Here is a 13,704-nt window from a genome sequence, read left to right on the forward strand (position 1 = left end):
CCCTTTGTATTACCTATATCATCCTATAAATAAAGGGTTTGGACATCACATTGTAAAAACTGGGAAAACACTTGAAGAAATAACAATCTCTCATCTCTTTCTCTCTACATTCTTGTCTATTTGGTTGCTTCATATTATTACTCTGAGCTAAGTTTCTCAACAGGACCATATTATTATTATCTATTAAAATAATCGGATTTGTTTTAAAGAAAAGACAATCGATTTGAAGACGCACAACTTAAGTAACGGCTTGCTCTTCCGCCACGTAAGGGTCCTTTCGCGCGCTCTTTGGGATAGTAGGACCCACCGACTCCATTCTCAACGGTAACCGAACTCCCAAAATTTTGGCCCACGAGCCCTCATTTTCACTTTCCTCTTCGCTGCTTCTCGAACTTTTAGCCCTTTCCACTTCTCTATCACTACTTCCACCTTCAACACCAAGCTCATCATCCCAAATTTTCCATCCAGAAGATCCAATTTTTTGTGTATATACTACGAGAATTCGATGAGCTTTTCCTGTAGTACCAGTTATTTTCACTTTCCTTCAACGTCTCAGAGAAATCTCAGTGTTCGCAGTAGAAGAACTCTTCATCGCCGATGGAAGCATCGGAAGTTGAAATGGAATCATCATCATTATAAAATTCTCGCAATTCAGAATTTAAATCCTATGCCATTAGAAAATCTATTTCAAAACATAGTTTCTCAATTTCCTTCTGTAAATTCACTCGATTTAATTGCTCCAGCCCTAGGTTTTATCTCTGGTTTTGCTCTTCACTTATCTCAATCGCGAAAGTCAGTAAAACTTCTAGAAACTTCTGTTTCGGACCTCGGAGAATGGATCTTATTCACTAGTCCGACGCCGTTTAATCGGTTTGTAGTACTACGTTGTCCGTCAATTTCGTTTCGGGATAGTGAACTTATGGAGGAGGTGAACGAGAGGCTTGTGAAGGAAGACAGACATTTTGTGAGGCTAAATAGTGGGAAGATTCAGGTGACAGATGATTATGAGAGTAGTTGTGATGATGAGAAGTTGGTGTATCAGAGAGTATGTTTGAGTACGGAGGATGGAGGAGTCGTGTCGCTTGATTGGCCAGCGAATTTGGATTTGGAAGAAGAATATGGATTGGATTCTACGATTGTGATTGTACCGGGGACAACTGAGGGAAGTATGGATAAGAATATTAGAGCATTCGTTGTTGAGAGTTTGAGGAGAGGATGTTTCCCTATTGTCATGAATCCTAGAGGTTGTGCTGGTTCGCCATTGACAACTGCGCGGTGAGAAATTGCAATCTCATTCAACTACTAGTAATCGTGTGTTGTACTTGTATTGTTCCGCGTGTTTTTTCTTTTAAGTGTAGCAGATTTTGCATTTCCATCCTGTTATGAACTGAATGCAGAACTATTTCCGTTTCACACATCCGAACTAACTAGGTGCTGTCACAGACAATTTATGTGTAACAATAGCTTGTTATCAAAATAAGAAAGTAGTATTGTAGGCTTTACTTTGCAGTCTTGATAGCCTTTTCCTACTTACTGTTATGTGCAAAACTTATTACTTTAGAACGGGGATGGATGTAGTGTACTCCCTCCATTTCAATTTGTTTGAACCTATTTGACTGGGCACAAAGTTTAAGAAAAAAGAGAAGGCTTTTGAAACTTGTGGTCTAAAACAATACATTGATATTTGTGTGGCTATAAATCGTCTCATTAAGGGTAAAATGTGAAGTTTAAGGTTACATTCTTTCCAAATTTACAAAGGGGTCATTCTTTTTTAAAGTGATGAAAAAAGAAATAGTTTCATTCTTTTATAAACGTAGGGAGTAGATGCTATGGGTTCATCAGAATAGCTTTGGCTCCGCCCCTGTATATCTGATTAAAAAGTAAACTAGATAAGTACAAATAATACTTTTCGAACCCACCAAAAGACTATGGTTGAATCCCGAACTCAAACCCATAAAGCCCAAATCTTGTATCCATATCTAGTTTAGAAAGGAGATAAGTCCTTTTCTCTTTTAAATTGATTGAACAAATTACTGTTTTAAATGCCAATCATGTGGTTTAGCTTCGGGATAGTTAAAAATTGTTGCTTCTAGTTTTGTCCATTCAGCATCTCTCTTGTAATAAGCTAATGGAAGAACAAATGACTACTTTATTTATGTAGGTTATTTACAGCTGCTGATAGCGATGATATCTCCACAGCCGTCCAATTTATCAACAAGAAAAGGCCGTGGTCAACAATAATGAGTGTGGGCTGGGGTTATGGAGCCAATATGTTGACAAAGTATCTGGCTGAAGTTGGAGAAAAAACACCTCTTACAGCTGCTACTTGCATAAACAATCCTTTTGACCTAGAGGAGGCAACAAGAACGACGCCTTGTCACATTGCTGTGGACCAAAAGCTCACACGTGGCTTAGTAGATATATTGCAATCGAGCAAGGTAGAGACTCTGCCTTTACATAAAGCTGTCACTGTAGGATTAACATCTGGAGTTTTCATTTGATGCATGCTTCATGGCCTTTCGATCGTGTTCAGCTTGTTGTATGAGGCAGTGCTCTGGTGCGCTGAACGTTGTTGCCCTAGGTTTAAGAGTTCCATAGAAGCTTGAAAACTCTTTAACATTTATAAGATGCATGCAGGAACTCTTTCAAGGTCATGGAAAAGGCTTTGATGTTGAAAATGCTCTTTTCGCTACTTCTGTTCGGGACTTTGAGAAAGCAATATCAATGGTATCTTATGGATTTAACTCCATCGAAGATTTCTATGCACAATCCAGTACAAGGGATGTGGTTGGCAAAGTAAAGATTCCTCTTCTTTTTATACAGGTAATGTTTTGAAAGGCCATTTCACTTTTTAGAGGAATTGACCCAAAACCTATATTACCGCAGATTCTCCAAAATACGGCGGCACCCGTGTCGATCCTCCAAAAATACACTACTTTTGGAGGATCCGACATGCACCCGGAAACATTTTCGGAGGGTCCGAGCAACATAGCCTAAAACTGTCCCTTCAGTATGTGGTTGAGTTTAAATTTGTCCCTCTAATATATACTCATCATAAAAAGTTCTCTAACTTTGCAAAATAGGGACACTTCTGTCCATCCAATCTGATTTCGTTATGTTTTATTTGAATACCCCTCCCCTTCCATAGCTACGTCCTTTTACTTCTTAGTTGTTATCAAAGACCACCATGATGTTTGTTCTTACCAAGACCTGCTCCCTGCAGCACTGTCAACATTTTTGTCAACACACTTCGAATAGATTCAGTGAACAGCTTGAATAATAATGAGCAGGAAATAGTTCCAAATTCTGCTATGCTTAGTTATTCATCCCAACCCAATTTCTAGTCTTGAGCCTGTAATTTAAAGGGATTCTGAGAAAACGAATCGCTTTACTTTGGGGAGAAATAGAAGGAGAGGAGCTACAGAATCTTCATCCCAAGTTTCAGCTCAATTAGTAGATGATATACCTGGATGACATTGAGGAGTTTGAGTTTCCTGTGAGCAAACATTTGAACTTCCAAGATCAGAAGCTATTGATGTTCGAAGCACCTCTTTTTTTGGGAAAATGTTCAAAGCACCTCTTGTTCCCTTGATATTACAGATAAACGCTGGTTGAAACGTTGAAGGCCACAAGGAATAGTGTGAGTTGCAGAATGTGAAAGAACAATCAAGGTGTTTAAGGAAGAGTAGCAAGGGAAAAAATATTCTATGGGAAACAGGGTGACAGACATATAATAGTAAGATGAAGAGAAGTTTATTGGAAAAAAAGGAGAAAATGGACGATGCTTAAATAAGGCTGTGAAGCATGCATGCATGTTTTGCCCCCCTGTATATGAAGGTAAAGGGAAGAATATAATGGGAAATGGACAATGCTCTGAAAAGTTAAATTTTCTTGGAGGCTACAATCTTTTGTGGTCCTTCCATGATAATTTTAAACCGTCATGGTCTGGTGTCAATAAAAAGAAAAAGACGGTGTTGCTTCACTTTTTCAAGAGAGCACCTGCAGGCTTGAAATTGGTTAACAGCTGCAAGCAGAAATAGTATAGTTAAATATCTGTGTCCAGAACTAATATTCAAGTTTCAACATGGTTTATTCTGTGTGCATTGTCCTGAAAATTGATTATAAATTGGGACAAATCGTGTGAACTTCTTGGTTTCATTGATTTTTCAGAGCGAGGAAGGGTCAGTTCCCTTGTTCTCTGTTCCACGCAGTTCGATAGCAGGAAACCCATATACAAGCCTACTCTTGTGCTCTTATTTTCCACATGATGAAACGACAAATGGCAGATCAACGCTAACTTGGTGCCAGCATCTTACAATTGAGGTGAGGATCGTGACTGTTATCTGTCATGGTTTCATTTTTTTCTCCTCCATACTCCCTATTTATTTTCATTCCCAAAATTCGTCTGCAGTGGCTCACAGCTGCGGAGCTCGGACTTTTGAAGGGTCGTCATCCTCTTCTGAATGTTGATGTCACCATTAATCCATCCAAGGATCTTACTCTTGTGCGTGAACCATCTGATAGAAGTTTTAGATCAAACAAGCTCTTGGATCTTCCTAACTCAGATGCTTTAGATGGTTGCTCCCTAGATCCTTCAGTGCAAATATTTGAAGGAGGAGATACCGCTGCGAGATTTGGAAGAGATTCAGGAAAAGATCTTCGGAGCACAGAGAAGCTACAAGAGACCTTTAGCACCTTACAAAATGGTAGTGCTGCTGATGCAGAATCAGGAGGAGAGGAGGCTGGAAGTCCTGTTGATGGTGAAAGAGGCGTGCTACAGGCTGCAGAACTAGTTATGAAAATGCTTGATGTGACAATGCCTGATACACTAACAGAAGAACAGAAGAAGAAGGTACTTAATATCTGTTACCCTATGACTTGTGGTAATTTGTTGAAAACAATTTCTTTTGGAGGTAAACTGAGCCAAATTTACTCATTGGATAGGTTATATAACTGTTATATGTTCTAGACTTTACCTGTTTAAACTGTGGCAGGTCCTGACGGCTGTTGGTCAAGGGGAGACAATAATGAAAGCTTTGCAAGATGCTGTACCTGATGATGTTCGTGGAAAGCTCACAACTGCTGTCTCTGGAATTTTGCACAATCACAGTTCAAATCTCAAAATTGACGGGCTACTAAGTCTTGGACATATTCCAAACTTGACATCTAGAATAAAGTCAAAGATAGAAAAGGATGGAGGATTTTCAGGTATAGAAGGTGGAAGTGAAACTCCTCACTTATCAGATGGGAAGAAGAGGGCTGGTGATTTTTCAGATGAATTTAATAATGACGGCTCTAGCACAGAAAAGCATTCTCAAGACCTAGTTTCAGAACCTGAGTTATTGGAGGACGCGCAACAATCTGTTGATACAAGTCAGTCTCAAGAAATGAGTAGCCATGGTAGTGAAGTTCCTGCTTTAGATACGAAGGATAGAAACGATGTGGAGAGTAATCAAAGTGCAAATCTTTCTGAAGAAAACACTGCCCTAACTTCTGATTACAGGGATACTGAGTCTAAAGCTGGAGCTAAACTTGAGAGTTCAAGTGTGCCTGAAGTGGATGGTGGCACTGAGAAAGTGATTGCTGAGCAATCCAAAGTACAACATGATGGTGGGAAACATCAGGGGGACTTGAAAGAAGAGATCTCTACCCAACAAAACGAAGAAAAAAATTCTGATATTTCTAGCGATCGGAATAAGGAAATATCTTCCACCCAGACAGAGGATAACATATCACTTGCGGCATCCCCTTCAGAGACCAACGTGCTGGAAAACGAAGTTTCTGATACTGTCAAAAGAGAAGAAAGAAGTATGCAGACTGAGTCAAATCAAATTATTCCTAATGCACCAAGTGTTGATGTTTCTCAAGCATTGGATGCCCTGACTGGAATTGATGATTCAACTCAGGTGGCAATGAATAGTGTATTTCATGTACTTGAAGATATGATTACTCAGTTGGAAGGGGAAAGAAACACGGAAAGTGAAATCAAGAATGAAGACGATAAAGGTGGACTTGAGAAAAGTGAAATCAAGAATGGGGACGACGAAAATGGACGTAAGGACAGAGACAAGGTTCTTGATCAAAATACTAGCTCCATCTCAAACAATCACCCTACAGTTGATAACCAAGAATTAGATGATGTTGAGAAGAGCAAAGTATGCTTACCTTCCCAAGAAAAATACAGAACAGATGCCATTGTATTTGGTGAAGTTGAAAGTGGTACCGTCAATTTTCAGGAAAGTCGTGGAGAAAGCCACGGAGAAAGTGATCAGAGGAGAATTTTTTTTGTTAATGGAGAGCTTCCTGCAGGGGATTCACTTAGGTCTTTGGATTACATTCAAAAAACTGTTCCTGTCTACATGTCTACCAATTCCTATGGAGACCCACTTTACAAAGAATATCTTCGAAACTATTTAAGTTCAAAGGCTGTGATAACCAAACCACTAGATTTAGACACCACAACAGCTTTGTTTCTCGACTACTTCCCAGAAGAAGGACAATGGAAACTTTTGGAGCAGATTGGAAGTAACAGTGATTTAGCTGATGAAGTTGCAGGAGATGACAGAAGTTATGTGGAGATGCAGCATGATTCGCTTCGGGAAACAAATAATATGGATAATGTTATTGAGCCATCTTATGTAATAGTTGACGATGAAATCCAGGATCCTGATGAAGAATGTTTGACTTCAAACAACTCTAGTGAGAATGTTGAAGTTGATAATGACAGTGCAAATGGATCTGCTTTATTTTTCAGAAATATTATAGTGGACGCTATGAAGGTCGAAGTTGGAAGAAAATTAAGTGCTGCAGACATGAAGGAAATGCAGCCCAAACTCTTCAGTGAACTGGAACATGTTGCAAATGCTATCTCCCACGCTGTAGGGCATGGAGAGGAGCTTGTTTCATTTATCAAGATGAAGGACCGTACTTCAGAGAAAGTGGGTACGCTTCAGGCAGAGCATATTGTGCATGCTATTTCATCAGCAGTTCAGGGAACTAGTTACTTGAGAAGGGTATTGCCTGTTGGAGTTATTGTAGGCTGCAGCCTGGCTGCTTTGAGAAAGTTTTTTTATGTAGATGCAGTAGACAGTAGCGGCGAAAGCAAAGAGTTGGTCCTTGATGAAATAAGTGAACCAGGGAAAGTAAACTCTATTCAAACAGCCAACAAGCTGATTGATGAAAAGCATCCTGATAAACAAGTCTATGGATTGCAAAGTCCACTTTGCCAAGTTGAGGGACCAGCTGATTCAGAAAATTCAGACAGAAAATATATTATGGTTGGAGCTGTTACGGCAGCCCTCGGAGCATCGGCATTGCTTGTCCATCAACAGGTAAAAGTGAAAAGGTTGGCTGATAGTTGTACTTAGAGCGGGTAGCAACAACTGGACAACTTTGCTTATTATTCAATATCATAAGTTATCACCTTCTTTGCATTATCCATCTAGGCTAGTTCTTGGCATGTATGAATCTCATGCATTTTGGGAAATCTAAAAACTACTTTTCCACCATTTTGATGTAGAGATTGACCAGAACCAGCAATTGAATATCTTGCTTTGCCAAGGAAGACAATGCATTTCTTCACGTTTCACCTTATTTACCCCGGAAAAGGATTGGGAGGGCATTAACCATAGCGTCTATATGTTGGAGTGTGAACTTGGGACATATCCATCTTATTTTTCTCCTTTAAGAACTTCTTCATCGTTGTTAATGACCTAAAGAGACCACAATTTACCTTCTTCTTGAGCAGAATGCAATGGATATTTTGGGCAAGAATTCAGTGGAATCCTAAATTGAACTGGCTTGTTTCTTGTGCATACACTTAATTTTTCTTGGGGGGGTTGGGAGGGGTTGGGAGGGTTTGGGGGATTATTAGTTCACACTTTACAGATAAAGAAAAGAGATGAATTTTTACTGCCCATCTCTTAATTTGTCTGTGCCAATTTTTTCTGTACGAACTCTTCTAATATTTCACATGCATGCGCTTAAAGGATGCTGAAACTAATGCGAATTCTTCCAAGCCTTTCGAGGATGAGAAAAATCAAAGCAAGGAAGTGGGCAAGCTTGATGAGGAAACAAAGGATAAAACTCACAATAACATAGTCACAAGCCTTGCTGAGAAAGCCATGTCTGTAGCTGGTCCTGTGGTGCCTATGAAAGAAGATGGTGCAGTGGATCAAGATAGGTCTTATAATCTTCACAGCATGCTTTTTTTTTTTTTTTTTTACTTCAAATTATTATTGAAACCAGTTTAAATTATCTTTTTATTTTAATAGGCTGGTGGCAATGTTGGCGGAATTGGGACAGAAGGGTGGTATTCTGAAATTGGTCGGAAAAGTTGCGTTGCTTTGGGGTGGTGTACGAGGTGCTATTAGTCTAACTAAAAAGCTCATCTCGTTTCTGCGCATTGCTGAACGTCCTTTGTACCAGAGGTAAGGTATTGCGTCATTTTACTATGATATGAAGTATTGCGTCATTTATCTATGTTCTAGGTGCTGGATGAAAGAATTAACTATAAATGTTGACAAAGTCTTTGTTTTTAAGCCAAAGTCATCTCTCAATGCTCGATTTGCTCTGTAGTATGTGTTTGTTTTGTGATTAAAGGAAACAATTTTAATCTTACTGTGTAAAAGGAAAGAATTTGAATCTTTTACTGCAAACTAGCCAAATGAAAATTTCAGGATAAGGTGACATCTTTTCCAAGAAATGCAAGACATCATCATACATCCGCTGTTTATTTCTTCTTTTTACTCTTCTACATGATTAGATACTGAGACTGCTGTGTTAAACTGATAATAGGCCAAGTTTTGACCATTTCCAGTAGTTTTTGGCATTGGTGGGTGAATTTAACCCGCATGGAATAGATACCTCCATTTTGCATTAGTGAAAGGATTGCTTTAGTGATCACCCTTTCATGGCTTCTTCCATACTTTTACCTCTTTCTTTAGTCTGGATGGAACATGAATGAAGAAACTTCTTGTCACGACCCATTTTCTGAATAAGCCGGGACCGGCACCAGATCACTAAACATGACCGAGCGAACCATCTGCGCTTATCAGATCTATTATAACTTCAAACTTTATAAGCCAGAAGGCAATACTGTAACCGAATACTTTTAATTAATTTAAATATCTAAAATAAACCAACTCCAAAACTTTATTTGTAGTAACCAATGAAATACTGCTAAGTTAATATCAAAAACATCTTAATCTTAACCCACTGACTGTGTCTATGAAGCCTCTACTGATAAACTGACCCACTGCTCAGGACATGAGATTTCCTGGCTAGTTCTCTAAGTAAACAAAGAAATAGCTAAGTAAAGATGACTCTAAAGAATACTCCACGAACAAAAGCGGAGCTCACCAATAGCACTGGAAGAGATGGAAGTCCTAACCTGTAGCCTGCTCACTTGCAAAACCGGTTCCTACGTTGTACCACAGAATCATTTGGAAATTGGAACCTGACTATCTTGGCACGACAATCTAACATTGCATAGCAGGAAGACAACCAATTCATACCCATGATCACATCGAAATCCACCATTTCTAACTCTATGAGATTGGCCTCGGTGCTGTGACCTTGGATTGAAACTATACAACCTCTATAGACTCTTGTGACTCTCACTGACTCGCCAACTAGAGTAGATACTAGGAATGTCTCACTAAGTTGTTTCGGTTCTAGCCCGAAGTTGATTGCAAAGTATGGAGTCACATATGAAAACGTTGAACCTGGATCCATTATGGCATAAGCATTATGTGAGCACACTAGAAGTATACCTGTAATAACTTCTGCAGATGCCTCTGCACTCTGACGATCAAGTGCAGCAAACAAACGGGGTTGTCCCCCTCCTTGAGTAACTCGATCTGCACCTCTGTCTGCCCCATGCCCGGTCTGATTATGAGAACCACGAGCCTGAGGTGGTGCAATTGCAGTAGCTGAGGAACTAGAAGGATGAGTTGATCCACCACTGAAATTACGTTGCAATCTTGGCAAGTTGGCCTTTATATGACCAATGTCTCCACAATGATAGCAACCATGAAAAGCGAGCTTGCACTGACCTGAATGTTGCCGCTTACATGTTTCACAAAGACCTTGTTGGTGTGAATGTTGCTCAGTATGACTTTGGCTATATGAGGATGATGTCTTAAAATTCTGATTCTGGCGAGACTGGTTTCCATAACTCTGAGTACGTCTGAAGGAAGACCACCACCCGACTGATGACTGGACTGAGCTGGTGCTAATGACTCCTTATTAGAGGAATCCCTTCCACCTCCGCTGGATGTACCATTAAATTTGCTCGCTGTCCGGACTTTTTTGTTATGCTCTTTTTCTTCTCTCCTTTGTTGTCTGTCTTTTTCTAAGTGCTTGACGAATCCTACAACAGAGGAGAAGGCTGACATCCCTACCGCTGCAGCTGATGTCGTATCCTTAATGTGGTAAGCCAAACCGCCAACAAACCTGTGAATCTTTGCTTTTCTGTCTTAACCATGTGAGGAGCATGCTTAGCTAACCTTATGAATTCCATGTAGTACTCTTGCACACTTTTATTCCCTTGCTTGAGCTGTTCGAACTCTGTAGCCTTAGCTTCCCTATCCTCTTCCAGGATAAAGTTAGCCATAAAGGCCTCTTCAAATTCTTCCCAAGTAGGCGGACCATCATCTTCATCTCTTTCCTTTTCCCACATCTCAAACCAAGCGCCAGCCACATCTCTAAGCTGGTAAGCAGCCAGCTCCACAACTTCATCATCAAATGCCTTCATTGCTCGGAGAGCTTTCTTGACACCCTCCAGCCACAACATTGGATCTTCATCAACTATAGAACCATGGAATACTGGAGGACTCAACTTCAAAAATTCATTCACTCTTGAGGACTCAGAATTGTTCTGTCTATTTAATTGAGGTGGAATCTCATCTCTTCTCTCGTTCTGGTTGCTATGAAGGATTTAAACATCTCCATGGTACTGTTGACTGCATTAAACATCTAACTCACCTCTGGAGATATAGTTGTCTGAGGTGGAGCTGCTGTTGGGGGCGGCATTGGATCCTGAGGTACTGGATCATCATGCTCCACCCCTTCTTCATGTTGAACCCGGGGTACTTGGACCCCGTTTGTGGATTTACCCCTCCTTTTCTGAGTTGAAGCCTTCTTAGTTCTACCTTGAGCCACAATGATAGAATAGTTTCTTGAGCAGCATCCTCAGTGTCGGTGTCAGAGTTGCGAGTACGAGCCATTTCTGCGTGTTTTGGAGAAAAGAATACATTAGATAATTTCTTAGAGGTAGGCTCTACTGCACGATCTAAAGTATGAAAAAAATGAGACTTTTCCTAAATGCTTGTAGCCTCCTGTTTATAAGTATGGCGCGCCTCATACCCATAAACAAGACTCTACTAACACGGCTTCATAGACCCCTAGGACTCCATAAACCTGAGGCTCTGATACCAAGTTTGTCACAACCCATTTTCTGAATAAGCCGGGACCGGCACCCGATCACTAAACATGACCGAGCGAACCATCTGCGCTTATCAGATCTATTATAACTTCAAACTTTATATGCAGAAGGCAATACTGTAACCAAATACTTTTAATTAATTTAAATCTAAAATAAACCAATTCCAAAACTTTATTTGTAGTAACCAATGAAATACTGCTAAGTTAATATAAAAAACATCTCAATCTTAACCCATCGATTGTGTCTATGAAGCCTCTACTGATAAATTGACGCACTGCTCAGGACATGAGATTTCCTGGCCAGTTCTCTAAGTAAACAAAGAAATAGCTAAGTAAAGATGACTCTAAGGAATACTCCACTAACAAAAGCGGAGCTCACCAATAGCACCGGAAGAGAAGGAAGTCCTAACCCGTAGCATGCTCACCTGCAAAACCGGTTCCTACGTTGTACCGCCGACCAACGTAGGTTCCCAGAAGAGAATGTCAGTACCATCCATTGTACTCAGTGGGTCTCAACGACAGGAGAAGAAACTTTAATAACATATACATTACGAGTAAAGATTCTCAATGCATGTAAAACATAAAGCTTATAAGAACAATTCTAAAATAATTGCATGATAGCAGTTTATGAATATACTAAAAGAAATTCTTTTCTTTTTCTTTCTTATAAAAAAAATACTTCACTTTATACTTTGGGAGTTCCAACTATCCTGACCTATTTCTGTCTTAGTCACCATGTGATCGGCATGGGTTCGATCCCTACCTGATCGAATCAGCCCAATCCACGAGGTGCCACTCGTTTCATGGTTCTCAGCGCTCATGTATCGTACCTTAGCCTGGCTAAATAAATTCTTAGCAACGAGACCCTCAGCTCGTGTGCTCCCTACTTTGGCACAAGTAGTTTCAGGAAGTCAACGCATTGGTTAGGACCCTAGGCCTGGACGATGACCCCTTCTCAGAATAAAGGATACTCCCAAAAATCTTTTCTTTCTAAAACTTCTTCTTGTGACTTTTCAAGTCTAAATCTTTTATACATACTCATACTGGTATCCTTAAATGTAAGGCATGACATAAGAATGAAATAAACATTCAAAATTATTTATAAAGATTCTTGCTCCTTCATGAATTTTCAACATGAAAATACCATATAAGAATAACACAAAAATCTGAAAATTTATGCACATATATCAAAATAATCATCTAAACTAGTTCTAAGCTAATAGGTTCTTACTCACTCCAATTAAGTATATATTAACTCTTTTATGCAATTCATCAAACACCTTGTATGCATGCTTTTGTGAGTTAAACTACTTTAGTAAAGGGTTATATCAACTCACCTCAAAACTTCTCGAGCCAATACGTAGGCCCTGGTCCAATTGACACCAGTCAAACAATTGACTCTACAACAACCAGTGCATTTTGATCAATTATAAAGTTTCTCACCTAAACATGAAATTTACTGTTGATACAGAGAAAGAAGGGAACTAACTATTCAATTCTTACCTATTACCACTGTAGGATAATTAACAATAGGGAATTTTATATACCTGAGTTCAAGAATTAATGGTTTGTAAAGAACCCTACGATTTTCTTTTCGTTGCCTGCGTTTGCTGGGTAAACAGAACAGCGTTCTGTTTTGTGCATATAACTCTGTCGCCTTCTTTCTTTGGACCTTTTTACGTCCAGCTAGCCGTTAAGGCCTTAAGCCTTCCTTTTTTTTTTTCAACAGCCCTTTATGGGCTTTAGTCCCTTTTTCTTATTTTTTCTTTTTTTTTAAAACTTAACTAATAATTAATGATACCCACCTTTAATAATTAAAAATATTAAAATTATTAATATTCCCCTAATTGTATATCCAAATATTTATAAATAGAAAAGTAATTCAAAAATCAATCACAGGGGTTAAAATCCGTAATAGAAGTATAATTTAAGATTAAAAAAAAATTTAAATTCTATATTTAGCGTATCTTGAAACTTTTATAAATTTGAGGAGTGTTACACTTCTAGTCAACAGCATTCACCTTCAGATTTGATTTTAAATTTATCAAACGGCCTTCTTCATCAATTTAGTTCTTGTTCTTCATAGTTGCTCTTTTTGTCTTAGGAATCCGGGGATGTTGGGACAGGTAGTTAAGTAGTTTACCTTCTGGGCTTCCGGTTGTTAACCATATATGTTCATTTGGCATCCCCAGTGAGCAGCAGCTCTTTGACAATCTTTTTCATTCTTTTTGGTGGGTTTTTTTTTTTTTTTTTTTTTTT

The 13,704-nt window shown here is 39.2% G+C and overlaps 1 protein-coding gene across 1 annotated transcript in view; it reads left to right on the forward strand.

Annotated features, from left to right (window-relative positions):
- Positions 358 to 13,704, forward strand: part of LOC109226532 — a 17,013-nt gene continuing 3,666 nt past the window's right edge. Inside the window, exons 1-8 of the mRNA XM_019391312.1 lie at positions 358 to 1,275; positions 2,162 to 2,438; positions 2,638 to 2,823; positions 4,171 to 4,323; positions 4,412 to 4,852; positions 4,995 to 7,331; positions 7,989 to 8,182; positions 8,274 to 8,429. Of these exons, the coding sequence (XP_019246857.1) occupies positions 506 to 1,275; positions 2,162 to 2,438; positions 2,638 to 2,823; positions 4,171 to 4,323; positions 4,412 to 4,852; positions 4,995 to 7,331; positions 7,989 to 8,182; positions 8,274 to 8,429 (4,514 nt within the window). The 5' untranslated portion in view covers positions 358 to 505. The remainder of the gene's footprint in view (positions 1,276 to 2,161; positions 2,439 to 2,637; positions 2,824 to 4,170; positions 4,324 to 4,411; positions 4,853 to 4,994; positions 7,332 to 7,988; positions 8,183 to 8,273; positions 8,430 to 13,704) is intronic.

This window comes from Nicotiana attenuata, chromosome 6 (assembly GCF_001879085.1).
Source record: "Nicotiana attenuata strain UT chromosome 6, NIATTr2, whole genome shotgun sequence".
NCBI lineage: Eukaryota > Viridiplantae > Streptophyta > Magnoliopsida > Solanales > Solanaceae > Nicotiana > Nicotiana attenuata.